General features: G+C 34.2%; 1 protein-coding gene across 3 annotated transcripts; it reads left to right on the top strand.

Moving 5' to 3' along the window:
- Window positions 1-1718: 1718 nt before the first annotated feature.
- On the top strand, window positions 1719-23354 carry LOC113640680 (CD48 antigen-like). 3 transcript variants are annotated; one of them, XM_047806452.1, is made up of 8 exons: window positions 1719-1835; window positions 4608-4904; window positions 19379-19651; window positions 19800-19940; window positions 21430-21473; window positions 21575-21685; window positions 22882-22938; window positions 23061-23354. In XM_047806452.1, the coding sequence occupies exons 1-8, from the start codon at window positions 1781-1783 to the stop codon at window positions 23145-23147; spliced, it is 1065 nt and encodes a 354-aa protein (XP_047662408.1). In that variant the 5' UTR covers window positions 1719-1780; the 3' UTR covers window positions 23148-23354. The 3 variants fall into 3 exon arrangements, with proteins under 3 accessions (XP_047662408.1, XP_047662407.1, XP_047662409.1); XM_047806451.1 differs by lacking the exons at window positions 1719-1835; window positions 4608-4904 and adding exons at window positions 16543-16690; window positions 18950-19246; XM_047806453.1 differs by lacking the exons at window positions 1719-1835; window positions 4608-4904; window positions 22882-22938; window positions 23061-23354 and adding exons at window positions 16543-16690; window positions 18950-19246; window positions 20337-20454 and having other exon boundaries at window positions 21575-21598.
- The last annotated feature ends 728 nt before the right edge of the window (window positions 23355-24082 follow it).

The following is a 24082-nucleotide window of genomic DNA, read 5'->3' as shown; positions in this document are numbered from 1 at the left end:
AGCATCCTTCTTTGTGGGTTATTCTCTGATATGTTCCACCTCTGCCTTAACAATGTAAATGTAAATAACAAATACCAGATTAAGTTAAATAGTTATTTGTTTAGTTAATGCTAAAATAAACAGGGATCAGAGATGATTCTTATTTAACCAAACATAAGCCCCGATTGCCTGCCAAGGTGCCACCACACACAAAAAAAAAAAATAATCTCTGCATTGCACACAACCTGAACAGTAATTGAGTGAAATCCTTTCCTGTATACAAAAAGATTTTTAGTTGGTGCCTGAATGCACACATGACTAGCACTGATACAGCCAAAAAAAGTCTTTCCTTGATTTGTGTGGCATTCTCCAGAGTGGGAAGAAAACATTTTGGTGAGCCTCTTCTTGAAGGGGCAGCTGTTGTAATTCTGCTTACATTCACAGTATCATTGATTGTATTTGGGAATGATCGACTTATATAGAAATTAGTACCTGCAGCGCTAGGGATAGTGTTCCCTTCCTATCATTTACATTTTCCAGCTGCAGTTATAACTAGCCAATTAATAACAACTCAATCCTTCTGAATCAAAAGCTTTTAAGTTTTTCTTTTTACCTTATATAAGATTTTGACTCAGATGTAGCACTACGTTTGATGTAAAAGTTATTAATTCTACATTGGATTTTAGGAGCATTTTATATCCAGCTTAGTCTTAAAATTGGGTGTATGTTCAACTAATACAACCAGCACAGTGAATCTAAGGGTAGCTTAGCTAGCTTTCAATGCCTTTTTAAATAAAATTTAGTTAAGTATTGAGCAGTTGCTTTTTAGTGTGATAAGGCAGAACCTAATGATATTGTCAACCTTTGAATTTGGACTTATTAGGAGAGACTGAGAATTAAAAAGGAGGATATCAACAGGTACAACAGAACACATATATACAGTATAAATATTGACTTCTATAACAGGCATTATTTAAAATGTACCAGTTGTCACCATGTGCTAAAATATACAAAAGTTAAAATGATTCAAGAAAAGGAACCAGCAGGCTTGGTGTGGGTTAAATCTTTTAGCACCCTTCAAAAAAATTATGTGGTCAGTTAATACTAAAAAGGTTGAGTGAAACCCAAAATGCTTAGAATTTATTCAGTTTGGGACTCCTCTTAAACCCAGACTATTTTACAAAAGACTACAACAGTGTCACATCCAACACACTACGATTTTAATCAATATCTCCTTTACACTGAACACTTACATTGTAGTGATTAATTTCAAAGCATGCTCAAGTCTGGTTTCATTCTTTACTTAAAATAATCTGTGGAAAGTCCTAATCATGAGTCATAAAGTATGAAGTATGCTGTAACTTAAAATAGACACCACAAATGGGCATTGCATTAACATCATTTTTAAAACTACCTAGTTCTGTACATGGCATAATGAAACAGAGTAATTTCCATAAAGTTCTATAAATGTATTTTTATTTGTCCTGTATATATCCGGTTTTAAAAAAGAACGTAAAAAGATCTACTTTCTACCAATATTTTGAATGCCCCAGAATATAGAAATAATAAGAATAAATAGAAAAAATAGATAGATAGATAGATAGATAGATAGATAGATAGATAGATAGATAGATAGATAGATAGATAGATAGATAGATAGATAGATACATACATACATACATACATACATACATACATACATACATACATTTTTTTGTGCCATCACGAGCCTCTAGAGACTGTTTTTTGACAGGCCCTACAGGAGGAAGTACAACTTCCGCCCTGAAAAATAAGTTACAAGATGGTAACGGCAATGCAGCTCGTCTTTTTTCTCTACATTTTGGTTTCCATCACTGGTAAACTAATCTTCTAAAATCTTTCTAAATTAATACAGTAAAGTGTTTGCTATACTATAATGTACAGTTTAGATAACAGACAGTATTCAAAAAAGAATGTTACCCTTTAGGATATAGTGTTAGTGCTTAACTCTGCTAGTGCTTAAACTTTCTAAATTATCTAAAGCCAATGATGACAGTCAATAATTTCTAAATTAGTTGCTGTGATCCAATATTACACACCAAATTATACAAGTATGAACCTGCTCCTTCCAGACAAAGTGACATGTTAATGGATTATGACTATAAACAGTTCTTACCAACTAAATCTGATTTCTGAGACTGAACTTGTACGTTCAGGAGGCAGATGTAAGCTAAATATACATTTAAGATTTTATAAGATTTTATATTTTGAGGAAATGTAAAATCTGATTGTTTCTTTTTTTTTCTTTGAAAAAAGTCTTTTCCGGTTACTCTCAGGTTCTTTCCATAGATGACTTGCACTTTGTTGCACTTTGTAATTCATGTTTGGGTGTAGGTTGTTTCTGTTTAGCGCATTTAAGAAATATAAAATGATCATACTATTTAAAATTGCTTTTATTTTATTTATATTTTATACTTTATTATCTGTATTTATTACAATTTTTGAATGTATGTGTTTTTTTTTTGTTTGACTTTATTTTGCTTTGTTAATTGGTTTTGGCCAAATTAAAAAATATATATATTTTTTTTATTATTATTTGTTGTGACCAAATTGAAAAAAAAATATATATCTTTTTTTTTTTTTGTACTTAAAAAAATGAAATCCTGCAGTTATTAATAAAGTAATATACAGCATTTGGCAGACAATCCTATCCTATCTCCTAACCCTTACATTTTATTTCATTTATACAATTGAGTGTTAAGGGCCTTGCTGAGGGGCCCAGCAATGAGAGCTTGCTGGACCTGGGATTTGAAGTCATAACCTTTCAATTGGCAGTTTAACACATTAACCACTAAGCTACCGTGTCCCATTAAATACACATATTTAATGTAAGGTTCAATAATATTTATTTATTAGTGTTAACATAGGGATTATAGGTTTCCCACTTTACAGATATCAGACACTAAGTGATAATTTACTTATTACTTACAGTAGTAGAGTTTGGTCAGTCAAAATGAGCAAGGGGAAGAGCTGCTTAGTGGGGAACAAACAATGTGGCAATAATGCTTGAAAGGTCTGAATGCTTAAAAACATCTTTAAAACTGATTTAAAAGTGTCCCTGAAAGGATGATACCTTTTACAAATGTAAATGAATATAAATATATGAGGACTGAGCAGGTGGTTTAACACAATGTAAATGAATATACAGTAAGTGAGGCTTATTTGAAACAGCCTCATATACCAGCCCAATCTAGGCTCAGTGCATTTAATTAGTGAAGCTTAGGTGCAAAATGCTGCATTTGCTGCACAGAAAACGCCCACTCAACTTGAACTTGAACCAACTTATAAGCTTGGGGTTGTCTTCTCACCTACTAGTTTCTTCCTTTTTTGGAGCAATGTTAAATCAACATGGCCCTGCCCACAGTGAAAGCTATAAAAGTACTCAGCATAGTTTCTTGCACTACTGAATTTTAATTGTCATGTCATGTCATGTTGGTGCTCCGTTTTCTTTATTTGTCAATGATGCCATTTTCAGGTTTTGTGTATATCATGTGTTATACAGCTGTTTAAATAAATTAAGCCCCATATTGGAAAGATTAATTTGGTAGGCAGTGGCCATATTCTTTAGACACGTTTTACAGATTTTTTAATAGTTTACAACAGATTTTCTTACGTAATCCTACACAGTTTGGAAGATCTTTTAAAAATCCTAGGATATGATTACAAAAGTTTAGCCTGTAGTATATAATAAATAAATATTTTTTAGCATTTTATTGCATTTGCAACTTCAAGAGAAAAAAAATTCAAGAGAAAAAAAATATTTCCCTTTTTTTACATGAGACATTCTTGTTAATAAGCTTAAACATTGAAGGTATATGCAAAGTTATTTAAATATCATGCAAATTAGTTAAAAATAAATAAATAATCACAAGTGGGCAGAACTAAGTGGACACAATTGCAAATTGTTTCAGAATTTTCTCAAGGCCCAGTTGTTGTCAAGATATTTCCATAAAATTTGAAATTGCATACTATTCTGCCCTATAACAGCACTATTAGACTACCTGCCTCTTGCATGACATTCCAAATACAGTTCTTCATTCTTGCCTATAGGAAGAACAGCATCCTTTATACAACTGCAATGTGCACACCTAATCAAAAGGCACTATACTCTTTTCCTAACCAGACTAAACATTTTGGCATTGGTCCTGAAATGCAAAAACATTTACGCTGACTAATCTTATTATTTTCTACTTTTTTAATTTATAACAGTATTGCCTAAAGATCATTAAATATTCAGGCGAAGCACATTGTTATATCTATATTATTGACCATATGAATCATTGTTGTCTGTTAATAGTTTGTTGCTATAGTAAATTGTGTGCATATTAGTTTGCTGTAATATAAAACAAAACTTTCTACTGTGACTCTGACCTGTATTGTAAAAACCTGGTTAAAGTACCTCTTAAGTTACTTATGGTCTGATTGTGCAAAAGAATTATACATTCATTGTAGCTGTGCTGACAATGTTTCTGTTTTTGAATGAATAGTTCATTTATTAATTGATAAATTATAGAGATATAAAATATAATACATGGTCTTCATAACATTTAATTAACAATTAAATAGGTTTCTTTGCTCTTTTCTCACAGTGTGCAATGATGTTTTTAAGATGGAGAACAGTTCTGTTCAACTGGACATTCAAATAAAAGTTGAAAAGTTTGACGATATTGCCTGGACATTTAACACAAAAACCTTCATTGTGAGATTTCTTTATGGAAAGCCTCCAAGTAGAGTGTATGGAAGTTATAAAGACAGGGTGGAGTTTAATGAGGAAACCTACAGTCTGACACTGAAGAATGTACAGAAGAGTGATAGTGGAATCTATGAAGCAAGAGCCAATGATGAAACGGAGGAAGTTGTTGCTATGTACCAACTACATGTGTTGGGTAAGTCTTACAGACAAAATACACAACTAATACAAAAATAGTGTCCTTATCAGTTAAGTAATGAGTAATAATTAATTAATTACAGTAATTAATGTGTGTGTGTGTGTGTGTGTGTGTGTGTGTGTGTGTGTGTGTGTGTGTGTGTGTGTGTGTGTTGGCATTGACTTACAGTACAGTAATGCATGTGTGTGTGTGTATCTCAGATCCAGTGGAGAAACCAGTCCTTACTGCTTCTCATCAGCAAAGCAATGACACCTGTAATGTGACTCTCACCTGTGAAGCTCAGAAGCTCTCAGTAACCTCTCACTGCTACAATGATAATTGTGATATGATGGAAAAGAAAACATCTGGAGACATGTTCCTTTCCCTCTCACTGTATGTTAGTAACAACTTCATCATTTGTAATCATAGCAACCAAGCGAGCTGGAAAAATACAACTCTGGAGATAAAACATGTGAAAGAACTGTGCCCTAGTGAAGGTGTGAGCATGAACACATACACGCACACCATGTTTTATTTATCCACACATACACATGTACCTTTTTCATATAGCTTAATATTCTTATTGGATTATAGTATATGTAAGTTGTATTAAAAATAACATATTTCCCTACTAGATACAATTCCTGTGTCAGATAAAAAAGGCACAGATTCATCACGGACCATCTTAATTATCATCATAATTTTCATCATCATCATCATCATCATCATCATCATCTCCTGGCTGAGGAAAAGAAATACAAGAAGTATTTTTCACATATAAGGCGCACCTAAGAGCACAAAAATCAGCCGTGCGCCTAATAATCCGGTGCACCTTATATGTGCACAAAAATCTGTAAAAATGTTGTGTGACTTTGGTAAACGCTCCGCTTGATTTCCCGCTGACACAGGGACGTAATACATACACTACGTATGCTGGCAGCGATAAACAAATCAGAGAACATTACGTAATACGTACAGTACGTACGCTTACCTCCGCCACGCCTCCGGTAGGTATACTACCGGTATGTTGCAAAACAACATTTGTTTCTTCCTAACTGTCGCTACTCTATCCGTACAGCAACACGATCGGTTCGGCGCATGTGCGAAATGACGTCACTTCCTGTCATCGCCGACCCGCAGTATCGGAAATTAACGCTATCCTTACCGTTGTCATAGCACTTTATTTGTATTGCTCGTTTAATGTCTGTTTTGTGTGCAAGTTTGTTTACTCTAACGTGTTTTTATGGTATTGTTGTCCTAAGCAATCACTAAAACAATATATAAAATTTTTAAGGTTAATATGTGACAAAATAAAATGTATGAGAAAATGTAGTAAAATTAAACTATAGTTTACATGTTACACATCATTTGGGAAATACAGATGTGTGTGTTTACATTTACAAACACAGGACAAAACTGATTTATTCATAAATTAATTTGTTCACTCACTCACTTCCTCCCTCCCTCACTCACTCACATTCACGGAACATGGCATTGACATTTAAGCCTTTTTTTTATCAATGCAGTAGGACAAAAAATGTTTCCATGTCCTCTTGACATTTAAAAATAAACATAAAGTCATCCTTTGCCTCAGAGAATTCATCACACACGACCCTGTTGAGGGCGGTTTTTATTTATTTTATTTTATTTTCCGGGAGGGAGGGAACAAATTAATTTATGAATAAATCAGTTTAGTCCTGTGTTTTTGTAAATGTAAACATCTGTATTTCCCAAATTATGTGTAACATGTAAACTATATTTTAATTTTGTGTCACATATTAACCTTAAAAGTTTTATATATTATTTTAGTGATTGCTTAGGACAACAATACCATAACAAGTTAGAGTAACACAAAACAGCCATTAAACGAGCAATATTATTAAATGTTGAAAGGCAGACAAATAAGATTTGCTTGATAAGACTTGAAAATAAAGTGCTATGACAACGGTACGGATAGCGTTAATAACCGAAACTGCCGTCGATGACAGGAAGTGACGTAATTTCGCACATGCGCGGAACCGATCGTGTTGCTGGTACAGATCGAGTAGCGACACTAACCATTCATAGAAATCTATACACTAGATGTCGCCTTGGGGTCCTAAAAATGCGTCAAAACCGCCGCCATCTTTGTACGGTGCTCTTTTACCTCAAATGCATGGACGATGCCGGACTTCTGTGCTGCATATGGTTATTCAAACGAAAGAAATCTAAAAACCAGACAGCAATGGATTACATTACACAAGTGAGAATGTGTTTTATGATATTGAATGTTAGGAAATTATATTTCTTGTTCCGTTGGTTTGATTTATTCCTTGGTTAACGACCGCAGCTGATCCATGCTAGTTACCCATTAATTTTTGACAGTTAGGAAAACCGACAATGTTTGTAGAATCCGAAGCTCTTAATAAGGACATTAAAAATTGACCCATGCTTTTTTTGCTTAAAGGTGAAAAGACCCAACTTTATGTATGTTTTGTAAGATGTATGTCCAAGATTGTCCTGGACTTAACACAAGCTCTTTTATCAAGTTACTTCACTTAAGGACAGATTTAATGACATTATGTCTGAAAAGGGTTTGGATTTTTTTTTATCATATGTTAATTAAAATAAAAAATCTTATAATATGACTTGCTGTTTATATTTGTTTTGTTTTTATTGCATTTATATGATATTTGTGTTTTTGTAATTGAATTTTGCCATGAAAATAGCTTTTGATTGCTGACATGGTATTAAATTGAGTAATCAGAATCTGAATCTGTTTGCCCCAAGTGATAAAAGAGACGTCAGTCATGGACAAGTTGCAGGGAGACTAAACACTTTTTTTGGAGGAAGCAAGAAAATGAACTGCGCTAAGTTAAGAAGACACACTAGATGAGGACTTTGCTGGATTTGTGGGAGATGATTGATTTAAAAATAATGTGTGGGTATTGTTAAATAGTAGAATAAAGTTCAACTTAACTCACTGTTTTGCTTCTGTTACAGTACCTTTTTTTGTAGACCGTATGTTTTAGCATGCGCCTTATAATACGGTGCGCCTTATAGTATGGGTACAGAAATAGACCCCGTAATTGAGACTGTGCCTTATAATCCGGTGCGCCTTATGACTGAAAGCACCATTATTGGAATTTACATTTTTTTGGTACAAAATTCCAGTGATTTTGAATTTTTCTTTAAAAGCATTATTATTATCATTATTACAATTATCCTTACAGTGCAATGAGAGAGAGAGAGAGAGAGAGAGAGAGAGAGAGAGACTTATCACTTTGTATTTGACCCTTTTTTTTGATAATTAAAGAGCATTCTTCCTTAAAGCATTCACTAAATCTATTGTGTCAAGATAAACTAAAACTAAACTAACTCATGTTTAGCATGTTATGTATTTAACTTGTACATTAATATACACTACCAGTCAAAGTTTTTGGACACCTCGTGTTTTTCGTATATATTACAATTTTATAGAAATATTGTACTGAAAATAAGTAATATATTTAACTACAGCACAACAAAGGAGTTTTGATCTGCTATTTGAAATGAAATAACATTCATTCATTTTCTACCACTTATCCGAACTTCTCGGGTCACGGGGAGCCTGTGCCTATCGTCATCGGGCATCAAGGCAGGATACACCCTGGACGGAGTGCAAACCCATCGCACACTCTCATTCACTCATACACTCACATATTGTGCTCAAATTTCCAGAGATGCCAATAAACCTACCATGCATGTCTTTGGACCGGGGGAGGAAACCGGAGTACCCGGAGAGAACATGCAAACTCCACACACACAAGGCGCAGGCGGGAACCCCGACCCTGGAGGTGCGAGGCAAACACACACACACACACACACACACACACACACACACACACACACACACCCCGAGCATAATTCTTGAACTTTTTCAATGATGGTCTAAATTTAATTTGTAACTGACAGCAGTACTTCAGTACCTGTATACAGGTAATACTATAAAAGTGAAGTGTCTCTGTCACAGGCTGTGCTGTCAAGATGAATTGAATTAGAGCTTAATGGTTTGTCAAATAGTGGGTCTGTTTTAGGGTTCATCTTTATATGTTTTTATAACATTCAGTGTCAACTGGCAAATGTGAACTAACAAGAGAGAATAGGCAAGCTATTGTTACGCTGAAGAATGAAGGCATTTCTTACAGAAAGATTGCCCAGAAACTCAAAATACCAGTGAGTACTGTAGCATACACCATTAAGAGGCATGCAGAAATGGCGAAGAATGCTGATTGGAAAAGAACTGGAAGACCTCGTTCAACTACAATGTTGTAGGAGAAATATCTGAGTCTCCGGCCTACATAACAGTAAGCAAAGTGCACCAGAAATCACAGCACAGCTTTAAGCAACTTAAGCTGGGCCAGTGTCAAATTTGACAGTGCAGAGGAGACTTTAGGAAGCTGACTTGATGGGGCATGTACTGTAGCTGCCAAGAAACCCCTGCAGGAGAGTGCAGAAGAAGGTCAAAGGGCTTCTTTGGGCAAAGGAACACAAAAATTGGATTGTTGCTGACTGGAGAAATGTCTTGTGGTCTGATGAATCAAAGTTTGATATTTTTGGTTCTAAATGAAGATTTTACATGCTGGCAAGAAGATGATACCAAACTGAATAGTACCAATTGTCAAGGATGGAGGCAGAAGTGTTATAGTATGGGGGTGTTTTGCAAGCTGTAGAGTTGATGACCAGAGTTGATTATTTAGGGTTACCAGAATTCTCAACAAAGATTTCTACATAGTATTCTCCAGAGACATGCCATAGCATCTGGCTTAAGACTATTTGGACAGTCCTTCATACTACAACAGTACAATGATCTGAACACACATCTAAGCTTTGTCAGAACTATTTAAAAAAAAAATGAGGAAGGAAAGTGATGACATGGCCCTAGTAATGGGCAATATAAACGATATGCGATATAAACGATACAAAATTGGCTTACGATAGAGATTTTAATTCTATATCGCGATAATGCTTGTTGATGACGCAATCTACCCACGAAATTTAGAGCCACAAGCTGCAGCCGGCTGCAACGAATCATCATATTCGCCATTTTGAATAGAAATTGGCTGAAAGCGTCAGCGAAACAGAGGAGCTCGTGATAAAGACCGGTGCAACATCTATTATTTGGAATTGGTTTCCAATTCCAAACTCTGTAGAATGTGTGGGGCAAAAGTTCCAGCTAAGAGCGGTAACACGACTAATCTGTTCTACCACCTCAAAACTAAACATGTCGTTGAATACCACCAGCATTGCCAGGCAATGCAGCCAACCGCAAGATCCAGTACAAAGAATGCAGGACAGAAAAAACAGGAACTGATCCAAACCTCAATCCAACAGTCATTTTCAAAAGGTACTGCTTATATTAGGAAGAGCCCGCAATGGATTGAAATTACCAGGGCCATAACTGTTTACTTGTGTAAGGACATGGTCCCTTTTCAAACGGTAGAGAGACGCGGCTTTAAAGCAATGATCAGAGCTATTGATCCACGATATGAGGTGCCAAGCTGAAAATACTTCACAGAAACCGAGATGCCAAAATTTTGCTCCGCGAAAATGTTGAAAAAGAGCTGTGTGACTTGAAATACTTTGCTACTACAACGGACCTGTGGTCGAGCCGTACCATGGAGCCTTTCCTCAGTCTGACCATTCACTATATAACGGATGATTAGAATCTTGGCAGCCGGTGTTTGCAGACGTCGTACTTCCCCGCTGAACATACGGCCGAGGAGATAGCACAAGGACTCAAGGAAGCGCTTGAGTCATGGGGTTTTAAAGACGTGTATATATATATATATATATATATATATATATATATATATATATATATATATATATATATATATATATATATATATATATATATATGTAAACCCACTTGGTATTATATTAACATATTAATTATTTTTGTCTTTTTAGAGATGTAGAATTTGCCTCTGTTCAGTTGTATACCCAATGCTATTTTAATGTTGCATTTGTGTTAAGTGATGTTCATTCAATCCTAACAAGCATTTCAATAGTTCTAATGATAGTTGTTCAGTGTGTGTGGGGAGAGAGAGAGAGAGAGAGAGAGAGATTATAGATAAAATTAACTAATATCTTACAAATTTGTCAACAGAAAAAAGTATGAAAGACTCCCGAACTGACCGTGCTGTTGGCGTATGCAAGAAGATTGTGAGTGCCTTTTCATACTCTTGGAAAAGAAGAAAAGAGTTGAAGAAAGCCCAGGCAGAGCACCATCTTCCCTTTCATCGGCTCATCACAGAAACACCAACAAGGTGGGGGTCACGCCAGATGATGATCCAGAGGGTGCTTGAACAAGAGAAGGCACTACAACAGGTACTGAAAGCAGACAAGAAAACCAAACACCTGGTACCCACTTGGCAAGATACAGATGTCTTGGAATCTATAAGCCAGACCCTTGGCCCACTGCTGGAATTCACAGACGCGATGTGTGGTGAAGATTAGGTCAGTGTGTCGTACATCAAACCTGTTCTCCATCTTTTCTCCAAAACCACTCTTGCTGCAGCTGATGATGACACCGAGCTGACCAAGGACATGAAAAGAGTCATCTTAGAGTACTTAAACGAGAAGTACTCGGACCCAAAAACGGTTGACCTGCTAGATATGGCCTCCTTGGTCGACCCACGGTTTAAAGATGCATATATAGCTGATGACCGCCAGGAGTTCATCAAGACCAGAGCGGTAGCAGAAATTCTGTCACTGTTGGAGATGCAAGCTGCGACGGTCAGAGAGCCACTGCCACACCCAAGCACAGAAGCTGCAGCTGATGGTGCTGAAGCTGCTGAAGTAGCTGTTGAGAGGCAATCAAAGAAAGTAAAATGGAGCCTGGGAAGCTTTTTCAAAAAGGCCTCCTCCGATGGCACAGCTGCTCTCACTGACAGAGAGGTCATCAATGTGGAGCTAAAAAGTTGATGGAGAGACTGATCCACTGGACTGGTGGCGGCTGTACCAAGCTAATTTTCCAAGAGTGGCTAGACTGGCCCAGAAATATCTCTGTATCCCGGCCACAAGTGCTCCTTCAGAAAGGGCATTTAGCTTTGGTGGCAACATTGTTACCTGCCATCGGTCTCTGTTGAAGCCAGAGACTGTGGACAAGCTTGTGTTCCTGGCTAATAATCTTTAGGGCCTAACAAATGACAAATGGTGTGTATTAAACAAAATCTCAGTGAGTGCCTGATTTTAGGGTTCGTTGTTGTTGCTTTTTAACTGAGAAGACACCAGACAGTTTTTCCTGTTCTTTGCATATTTTGTCCTTTAAGAAAATAACTAAAACTACATTTGCACTTTTTACTGTATATATGGCATGGCACTACTGTAAAGAAACTTTTATACTTTAAAAATTTTCTTTAGTTGACGTATATGTTCCTTATACTGAAAGTATTTTATTTATTTATTTTGTGCTTTCATTTAGCACTTTATAGTGTTTTCATTTGAAGTATATGTGCACTACACTTGGAAGAATTTTCTTTATTTAAAATAGCCATGCCTAATACTGGAAGTATATCCCTAATTCACAGTGTCCGTTCCTTTATTAACAAGAAACCAGTTTTAATTTCATTAGGAGAACAAAATGTTTAAAACCAAATGCGTTACCTCGGCTGCAGGTTTGAAATATGTTTTTATTTAAAGTGTCTGTGCATTTACACAAAATTTTCTTTGCCTAATTAATACTGGAAGTATTTTCAGTACAGTGTATGTTCCTTAACAGTCTACCTCTACAGCACATCTGTGCTCACTCCATATCAAACGTTTCAACATCAGTATATATGGCCTAACTATATATATATATATATATATATATATATATATATATATATATATATATGTATATATCTAACTTCCTAAACCACTCTTTTTCATAGCTCTCATCTGGTTCCTGTCTGTGTATGTGTGCAGTTCAATGCAGAGCTTCCGGTTTTATGTTGTCTGTTTGAGAAGGGGAAGTAATGCATGTGATGTCAGTAACAAAAAAATCATGGCCCCTCCCTCTGGTATAATCTCCTTGGGCCTCAGACAACTGAACCATGGTGAGATGGTGTTTGATTGACTTTTCTTGCATTTATGAAACTGTTTCTCAGATGTGCCTCGTATGGTGTGAGATCAGCCGCTGCTGCCATGATGCCATGTTAGCAATCAGGGTCTGAAATAACACACATGCAATCTACAGTACTATACTGTTCATCTTTGCACAGATCAGATTTTTTCTACATTCTTAAATGCTGCTACAAACTGAATTTTTTTAGACAAATGCTGCTACATGTTGTTTACTTGTCTGCACTATTTTGATGCACTTCTGTTATATCTGCCTTGTAGTTTATTGTAGTCTCTTATCTCTTGTCTTACACTATTTACACAAGGGTGCACACACCACAGTCCTGGATAAACATTATTTCATTTCCCTGTGTACTTTATCTGCTATATATGGTCAAAATGACAATAAGAGCTGCATGAATAAGGCTTGCTTAATTTATTTTCTTTCTGTCAGTTGTCAAATACAAAAGCCTGGTGGCTAAATGCAATACTGTAAGTAAATTTAAAGCGGAGTCCACATGTAGCAAACTAAACCACATCCTTCCTTTTACACCAGAGGTACATGGTGCTAATAACATGTTGGGCATAAAATAGCAATGTTTTCAATTTGTACTTCTACAAATGAGGAAAAAAAAGGTTATACAGCTGGTTGTAGATACATAGGATATTTTTCAAACATGATTTTAACCTCTCTCATGTCACTAGATGCTTTTCTGTAGATGTTACAGAACAATATTCTTAAAGTTTGGCACTTTATAAATTCTTAAAAGACATATGGAAAAAATATATATGTGTAAATATAATTGCAATTTGGTGGTAGAACAGTATGACTACTATAAATGAAGTGCAGATGTGCCAATGTGTGCAAATGTAGTGCAATATTTGCTCTGCAAACAAATCTGGTAGAAATAGTGCATGTTGTGCAGATAAATCCAGGTTCTAAGCATTGTCCTGTTTGAAAGTCCAGAAGCATCTTCTTCTGGATGTCAAAACAAGCATAGTTCAGGCAATCAACCCACAGCTTTTGGTAGAATCAATATCAAAAACCAGAAGCAATTTTTTTACGAAGCAATTTTTATGTTAATGAAGCTATAACTTTTGTAAAGAACTCAAAAGTATGACAATGTGTTTATCAACATCTTAATATTCCCAGTATATCCATACAATTAAATAAATATACTGTAAAGTCCTGAAAAAATCCAATGCATCTAAATAAACATATACATCAGCAATTGTACAGTATTTTATTTCTCAGCACACATAATGTAATCAATACAAATATATTTATAATTATTGCTGCACAGGTAAATAAAGGAGGGCACGGTGGCTTAGTGATTAGCACGTTCGCCTCACACCTCCAGGGTTGGGGTTCGATTCCCGCCTCCGCCTTGTGTGTGCGGAGTTTGCATCCGGGTACTCCGGTTTCCTCCCCCGGTCCAAAGACATGCATGGTAGGTTGATTGACATCTCTGGAAAATTGTCCATAGTATGTGATTGCGTGAGTGAATGAGAGTGTGTGTGCCCTGCGATGGGTTGGCATTCCGTCCAGGGTGTATCCTGCCTTGATGCCCAATGACGCCTAAGATAGGTAATTCGGATAAGCGGTAGAAAATGAAGGAATGGAAGGTCTAATAAAATAACCTACAAGAAAATAAAGACAAAATATGTTCAAATAAACATTTCTCAATGTCTCCACAATGCCACAGTCCCTCTCTCATCTCACAAGAACTTGTGACCTGTTATGCCTCAATAGCAAATTTTACTTAAAGAGCCCCTTACTTAGAGAGAACTTTAAACATTTCAGAGGGCACATGTCACAGATAAGCTCCTTCTGTAAATATAACATACATTATTTAAACAATAAATTAACTTAAATTGAAATACATTTTCAATGCAAACCTACATCACAGTGAAAGCAACTGTCATGACAGTTATTGTATAATAAGTTTGCTACAAAATTTATACCAGTCACATTAGAATAAAATATCATTCTATATGTTCCACCTCTACCTTGACAATGCAAATGTTAATAACAAATACCAGAATAAGTTAAATAGTTATTTGTTTAGTTAATGCTAAAATAAACTGGGTTTAGGGATAATTCTTATTTAACCAAACATAAGCCACAGTTGCCTGCCAAGGTGCCACCACAAAAACAAATATTCAATCTCTGCATTGCACACAACCTGAACAGTAATTGAGTGAAATCCTTTCCTGTTTACAAAAAGATTTTTAGTTGGTGCCTGAATGCACACATTGACTACCATTGATAAAGCCAAAAAAAGTCTTTCTTGATTTGTGTGGCATTCTCCAGAGTGGGAAGAAAACATTTTGGTGAGCCTCTTCTTGAAGGGGCAGCTGTTGTAATTCTGCTTACATTCACAGTATCATTGATTGTATTTGGGAATGATCAACTTATATAAAATCGAAAAGAAATTAGTACCTGCAGCGCTAGGGATAGTGTTCCCTTCCTATCATTTACATTTTCCAGCTGCAGTTATAACTAGCCAGTTAATGCCAACAGCTCAATCCTTCTGAATCAAAAGCTTTTAAAAATGTTTTTCTTATTACCTTATATAAGATTTTGACTCAGATGTAGCACTATGTTTGATGTAAAAGTTATTAATTCTACATTGGATTTAAGGAGCATTTTATATCCAGCTTAGTCTTAAAATTGGGTGTATGTTCAACTAATACAACCAGCACAGTGAATCTAAGAGTAGCTTAGCTAGCTTTCAATGCCTTATTCATGAAAATTTGGTAGTGAGCAGTTGCTTTTTAGTGTGACAAGGCAGAACCTACTCATATTGTTGACCTTTGAATTTGGACTTATTCGGAGAGACTGAGAATAAAAAAGAAGGATATATCATCAGGTACAGTACAACAGAACATTGACTTCTATAACAGGCATTATTCAAAATCTACCAGTTGTCACCAGTGCTAAAATATACGTTAAAAGTAAGTTAAAATGATTCAAGAAAAGGAACCAGCAGGCTTTGTGTGGGTTAAATCTTTTAGCAAACTTCAAAAAAATCATGTGATCAATTAATACTAAAAAGGTTGAATGAAACCCAAAATGCTTAGAATTCATTCAGTTTGGGACTCCTCTTAAACTCAGACTATTTTACAAAAGACTACAAAAGTGTCACAAGCAACACACTACTATTTTAATCAATATTTCCTTTACACTGGTATTGTGTTGATTCATTTCACAGCATGCTCAAATCTGGTTTCATTCATTACTTTAAATACTATGTGGAAAGTCCTTATCATGAGTCATAAAGTATGATGTATAAGGACATGGCATAATAAAACACATTAATTTCCATAAAGTTCTATTAATGTATTTTTATTTGGACCTGTACTGTATATATCAGTTGTCATTAGTTTTTTTTTTAATCTAAAATTATTACTTTATTACTTATTAAAAGTGTTCTTAATAGAGAGCAATTTCTTTAAAAAAAAAAAAAAAAAGACAAATGTTCATGTATTCACAAATTAAAATTCAACTAAATAAAACTGAAAAATGAAACAAATATAACAGCCACCAGACATCTTTGCACTTGGGCAACTTTCACACTTGTCCTAAACAGACAAGTGGCAAATTAAAGTAAAACAATTCTGTTTTTGACAGGCCCTACAGGAGGAAGTACAACTTCAGTCCTAACAAAGAAGTTACAAGATGGTAACGGCAATGCAGCTCGTCTTCTTTCTCTACATTTTGGTCTCTATCACTGGTAAACTAATCTTCTAAAATCTTTCTAAATTAATACAGTAAAGTGTTTGCTATACTATAATGTACAGTTTAGATAACAGACAGTATTCAAAAAAGAATGTTAACCTTTAGGATATAGTGTTAGTGCTTAACTCTGCTAGTGCTTAAACTTTCTAAATTATCTGAAGCCAATGATGACAGTCAATAATTTCTAAATTAATTGCTGTGATCCAATATTACACACCAAATTATACAAGTATGAACCTGCTCCTTCCAGACAAAGTGACATGTTAATGGATTATTATTATTATTACTCTCTAAATCTGATTTCTGAGACTGAACTTGAAATTTCAGGAGGCAGATGTAAGCTAAATATACATTTAAGATTTTATAAGATTTTATATTTTGAGGAAGTGTAAAATCTGATTGTTTCTTTTTTTTTCTTTGAAAAGAGTCTTTTTCCGGTTACTCTCGGGTTCTTTCCATTGAAGAAAAAGAAAAAAAATTGTTCCGCTTGCACTTTGTTACACAATTCATGTTTGGGCATAGGTTTTTTCTGTTTAGCGCATTGGGGCAAATATTCCTTGTATATTTCATAGTTTAATTATAGTTTGGCATAGATCTAATACTGCAGAGTTCTTTTAACTGAAATGTATACTATATTAATAATGTATACTATATAAAAAGGCATATAAAATTATTATTATAATTTTTTTCTTATCTGAGTATTAACCAAAGATTAATGAATCAAAGCAATGGGCTCATTTAATATAATTTAAATATAAAATGATCCTACTATTTAGAATTGCTTTTATTTTATTTATATTTTATACTTTATAATCTGTATTTATTACAATTTTTGAATGTAGGTGATATTTTTTTGTTTGATATTATTTTGCTTTGTTAATTTGTTTTGACCAAATTAAAACAGACACACCTATCCTATCTCCTAACCCTTACTTTTTTTCATTTATACAATTGAGTGTTAAGGGTTTCTTCCTTTTTTAAATCATGTTGTTAAATCAACATGGCCCTGCACACAGTGAATGCTATAAAAGTAATGAGCATACAGTTTCTTGCACTACTGAATTTTAATTGTCATGTCATGTCATGTCATGTTCCTTTTTCTTTATTTGTCAATGATGGCATTTTCAGGTTTTGTGTATATCATGTGTTATACAGCTGTTTAAATAAATTAAGCCCCATATTGGAAAGATTAATTTGGCAGGCAGTGGCCATATTCTTTAGATACTTTTTACAGATTTTTGAATAGTTTACAACAGATTTTCTTATGTAATCCTACACAGTTTGGAAGATCTTTTAAAAATCCTAGGATATGATTACAAAAGTTTAGCCTGTAGTATATAATAAATAAATATTTTTTAGCATTTTATTGCATTAGCAACTTCAAGAGAAAAAAAATTTCAAGAGAAAAAAAATATTCCAATTTTTTTTTACGAGACATTCTTGTTAATAAGCTTAAACATTGAAGGTATATGCAAAGTTATTTAAATATCATGCAAATTAGTAAAAAAGAATTTTCTCAAGGCCCTGTTGTTGTCAAGATATTTCCATAAAATTTAAAATTGCATACTATTCTGCCCTATAACACCACTATTAGACTACCTGCCTCTTGCATGACATTCCAAATACAGTTCTTCATTCTTGCCTATAGGAAGAACAGCATCCTTTATACAACTGCAATGTGCACACCTAATCAAAAGGCACTATACTCTTTTCCTAACCAGACTAAACATTTTGGCATTGGTCCTGAAATGCAAAAACATTTATGCTGACTAATCTTATTATTTTCTACTTTTTTAATTTATAATAGTATTGCCTAAAGATCATTAAATATTCAGGCGAAGCACATTGTTATATCTATATTATTGACCATATGAATCATTGTTGTCTGTTAATAGTTTGTTGCTATAGTAAATTGTGTGCAAATTAGTTTGCTGTAATATAAAACAAAACTTTCTACTGTGACTCTGACCTGTATTGTAAAAACCTGTTTAAAGTACCTCTTAAGTTACTTATGGTCTGACTTGAGGTGGCACTGATTGTAGCAAAAGAAAATGAATTACTTTAATAATTTAATCTGTTTATGCTGTTATAGCTGTGCTGTCAATGTTTCTGTATTTGAATGAATAGTTTATTTATTAATTGATAAATTATACAGTAGATATATAATATAATACATGGTCTTCATAAAATAATGATTATGATTTGAAAATAATGATTTATTTTATTTTATTTTATTTTTGCTCTTTTCTCACAGTGTGCGATGATGTTTTTAAGCTTGTTAACAGTTCTGTTCAACTGGACATTCAAATAAAAGTTGAAAAGTTCGACGATATTGCCTGGAAATTTAACACAAAAACCTTCATTGTGAGATTTCTTTATGGAAAGCCTCCAAGTAGAGTGTATGGAAGTTATAAAGACAGGGTGGAGTTTAATGAGGAAACCTACAGTCTGACACTGAAGAATGTACAGAAGAGTGATAGTGGAATCTATGCAGCAGAAGCCGCTGGTGAAACGAAGGAAGTTGTTGCTAAGTACCAATTACATGTGTTCGGTAAGTCTTATAGCCAAAATACACTACTGATACAATAATAGTGTCCTTATCAGTTAAGTAATGAGTAAAAATTAATTAATGTGTGTGTGGGCATTGACTAACAGTACAGTAATGCATGTGTGTGTATTTCAGATCCAGTGCAGAAACCAGTCCTTACTGCTTCTCTCCAAAGTAATGACACCTGTAATGTGACTCTCACCTGTGAATCTCAGAATCTCTCAGTAACCTCTCACTGCTACAATGATAATTGTGATATGATGGAAAAGAAAACATCTGGAGACATGTTCCTTTCCCTCTCACTGTATGTTAGTAACAACTTCATCATTTGTAATCATAGCAACCAAGCGAGCTGGAAAAATACAACTCTGGAGATAAAACATGTGAAAGAACTGTGCCCTAGTGAAGGTGTGAGCATGCACACATTCTGTACACGCACACCATGTTTTATTTATCCACACATGCAGTACACATGTACCTTTTTCATATAGCTTAATATTCTTATTGGATTATATTATATGTAAATTGTATTCTAAATAGCATTTTTCCCTACTAGATAAGAGTCCTGTGCTAGATAAAAAAGGCACAGATTTATTATGGACCATCTTAATAATTTCCATCTTAATTTTCATCATCATCATCATCATCATCATCATCATCATCATCATCTTCTGGCTGAGGAAAAGAAAAACAATAAGTAATTATCTTTTTATATAAATATTATGAATACTGGCAAACACTATTAAAGTGATACATTTTTTATCACTTTATTGTTATCCGTTAACTGTCAGCTATATTGTCCTTACACTGACATTTATGTCATGCTGAAAGCACAATTATTGGAATTTACTTTTTTTTGGTATAAAAGTTCAGTGATTTTGAATTTTTCCTTAAAAGCATTATTATTATCATTATTACATGTATCCTTACAATGTGATGTGAGAGAGAGAGAGAGAGAGAGAGAGAGAGAGAGAGAGAGAGAGAGAGAGAGAGAGAGAGAGCGAGAGAGAGATTACTCTTAGCACTTTGTATTTGACTTTTTTTTTTATAGAAATATTGTACTGAAAATAAGTAATATATGTGAGTACTGTAGCATACACCATTAAGAGGCATGCAGAAACAGGGAAGAATGCTGACCGGAAAAGAACTGGAAGACCTCGTTCAACTACAATGTTGTTGGAGAAATATCTGAGTCTCCAGCCTACATAACAGTAAGCAAAGTGCACCAGAAATCACAGCACAGCTTTAAGCAACTTAAGCTGTGCCAGTGTCAAATTTGGCAGTGCAGAGGAGACTTTAGGAAGCTGACTTGATGGGGCATGTACTGTAGCTGCTAAGAAACCCCTGCAGGAGAGTGCAGAAGAAGGTCAAAGGGCTTCTTTGGGCAAAGGAACACAAAAATTGGATTGTTGCTGACTGGAGAAATGTCTTGTGGTCTGATGAATCAAAGTTTGATATTTTTGGTTCTAAAGATTTTACATGCATCGCAGAACTGGCAAGAAGATGATTCTAAACTGAATAGTACCAATTGTCAAGGATGGAGGTGAAAGTGTTATAGTATGGGGGTGTTTTGCGAGCTCTAGGGTTGATGACCTATTTATGGTGACCAGAATTCTCAACAAAGATTTTTACCATAGCATTCTCCAGAGACATGCCATAGCATCTGGCTTAAAACTATTTGGATAGTACTTCATACTACAACAGTACAATGATCTGAACACACATCTAAGCTTTGTCAGAACTATTTTAAGAAAAATGAGGAAGGAAATGATGACATGGCCCCCACAGTTACCCGACAATAACCCAATCGAGTTAGCATGGGACAAACTCAACAGAAAGGTTAAGGCCAGACAACTAGCCAGTGCTGATTCCCATTAAATAAAGTCCTTTAATGCTGGAAGTAAATTAGCATATAGTATGGTGCTTTGTGATTTGTAATTCATTTTTGCAAACACTTAATATTGAATATGAATTTTCTTTTTATTTCAGTAAATGAGTAACACAATAAATAGACATGGGCAGTACAGTTGTTATTATCAATCTAATGTGTACTGAATTTAAGTCTGGTATTTAGAGATAGAATCTTTGTGCAGTTTCTGAGGGATTAGTCTGATATTTATATTTTAATTGTGTCTTATATTTTGAATGCAATTTAAAAATCTAAATTATTTCCTTTCTAAACCTAGATTCTGTCAACACAATCTATGAAGAAGTTGATGCTAAAAACAAGGTGACCTTTTGATAGTAATATCTTTTGCATATCAATTACAAATTATGGGGGGGAACAGTATTTGGTGTGTGTATAACAGTTTGGTTAAACCATGTCTACAGGGGGGGGGGAAAGCAGAGTCAGTTGAGATGTCAGCGAACCATGCGGCTCCTTCTACTGTGTACTATACTGTTGGGATGCAAGCCCCCGCTTATAGTAATGATGAGAGCACTGTAAGTGTTATATATAATGTTATATGACTATTGTATAAAATATAAATATGCATTTATACACTGTTATTTATGTAGATACCATACCTTCCTTATGCATAATGGTTTATTGTTTTTTTTTAAACCACAAATATTGTAAAAAGTAGAATGTCATTTTTTTCCTATTTTTTTTTTTTTTTGCAATCCATCATTTCAATTAGTTGCTCAAAGTCCTTAAAGTGACTCTTTAGTACTCAAGTAAAGCTTAGTACTTTAGTACTGTCTATTTTGCTTACCAGTCTGTATGTTAGAGTTCTTAGTAGTAATCTTTCTCAAGCTTTCATACTTCAGATCACACTGAACTTTTAAAATGCTTCTGTGGCATGGATTCTGCTGTCTGTTCCTGGTAGCTTTACATGGTCATGTATTCATTCTTGTGAGATTTTTTTTTTTGTTATTCACAAACAAAACCTTTTGTATTCTACATTTGATTCTTTATAGTATTCAGGTTTAATTCTACTACCTTTTTTATTTGAAACCAGTAACCTAGCCAATCTGCTCTTGAAGAAAGGACCTGTATACATTTTATTTACCTCTCTTTTAACCAATGTTTGGTTAAGAAAAAAGTCATAATTCTTAGTATCCCGATTTTATACTTTCGGGCATCAACTTGTTAGTTTGTAAAACCCTGAGATCATTCTTATTCTTGTGTTAAAGAGGGCTAATTACTATTATATAGTGTGCCATTCAACAGAAGTTCATGTTAAATTACTGTCTGTGCTAATGTGGCTAATAGTGGCTAACAGAAAAAAGTTATTCATTATATTTTCTTTTGATGGATATGAATAGATAAATAAACAGTTTGAATTTAAAGACCAAATAAGTGCCTAGAATATATCTAGCTAAAAGAATGTCTCTGTCGATCTGTTTAATTAAATATATTTTAACTAGAATAACACAGAACATTACTAACTTTAAGGTCTGTGCCCTATACAATACATGTATTTGCTCCAGTTTATCGACTGCATTATTACAAAATCTTAATTAAGGAAATCACAATGTTATTATTATGCATAAGAATAAGATTATTAATTGCCAAGTGTGATTTAACCAGTCTATCTTTATTTGTATGTCCATATGTCTGTCTTATATATTTGTTTATGTTTATTATGTGCCATATTTTAATGTTCAAATTTTATTTTCTTTGTTCCTTTCTTTAGGGAATGGACATCAAGAAAGTGCCGCCCAGTGACAGCAAATTCTGTGAAACTCATCAAGTATGCTTAACAGAATCTTTCTGATTTCCTGAGTTACTGTAATTAGAGTCTGTAATGTAGTTTGAAGTTTTGAAAATTTAATCATGGCTTGTTTGTATTTTTCTATATATTTTTGTACCTAGAATGAAGGGGGAGAATGGAAAGATGATTCAGTGGACTTACCACAAACCATTTATTCTACAGTGAACAAGGCTGGTAAACCTGTTTGAGGAGCATGAACATGTCTTGTATGATTGATATTTTTGTAATTTTTTTTTATTTATTTAAACATTTTCCATACAGAATGTGAAATACCTCAAGAATTCTGGACAAATGTGATTTATAGTGATTATTATGTATGTAGAGTCATAAATGTCAAATAGTTTTATGTCAAATGTCTGTGGCATGAGACCAGAATGCTTTAAAAAGTCTCATTATTTTGTAATATTCTTTTTAATTTTTTTTTTGTTTTTTTGTTTAGTTTTAAGTTTAGTTGATTATTGTTTAGTTTTAAGTTTTGTTACATTTACAGCATTTACAGCATTGTTGATTATTGTAAGTATGATTGTTAGAGGGGGGAAATGGTCGGCCTTCAGTAATGTAACAATTTTACAGGACTTCTCTATTTAAGACCAAGTGTTCATGTCCGTCTCCTGGCCTGAAGTGTAAGATCAGTTTCTTCTTTTTGTTTTGTTTTTAATTGTATTGAATTGATAGAGAGATATAGATTTTTGTAAATATTTGTCTGTCTATAAAATATTTATCTATCTGTCTGTCTGTCTGTCTTTCTATTTATCTATCTTTTTAATATTTAAAAATATTTTAAAATGCCATGGCTGCAAAATGCCAAAGTCAGCTTAAATGACATGTTCACAGTATATATAGTAAATATACAAAACAGAATGAAAATTTACCTTATGTCTTTGCAGTATACATTACAATCACCAAGCTAATTTGTTATAAAAGAATCCACCACACACCCAACTCTATCTTCATTCTTTTTTTATCTCCTACATGTGTCCCTGCTTCATCAGAATAACACCCAACAAGCAACATTTATTCTCTTCTTTTTCACAGTCTTTCTCAAGCTGCATATACAACACAGGATCCTCTGAATAAATGCCTCAACAGAATGAGATATTCACAGTTTTGTTGCATTCGTGTT

The sequence above is a fragment of the Tachysurus fulvidraco genome, chromosome 22 (assembly GCF_022655615.1).
Source record: "Tachysurus fulvidraco isolate hzauxx_2018 chromosome 22, HZAU_PFXX_2.0, whole genome shotgun sequence".
In the NCBI taxonomy this organism is placed as follows: domain Eukaryota; kingdom Metazoa; phylum Chordata; class Actinopteri; order Siluriformes; family Bagridae; genus Tachysurus; species Tachysurus fulvidraco.
The sequence above is the reverse complement of the archived record's forward strand: the minus strand, read 5'-3'. Positions and strand labels throughout refer to the sequence as shown.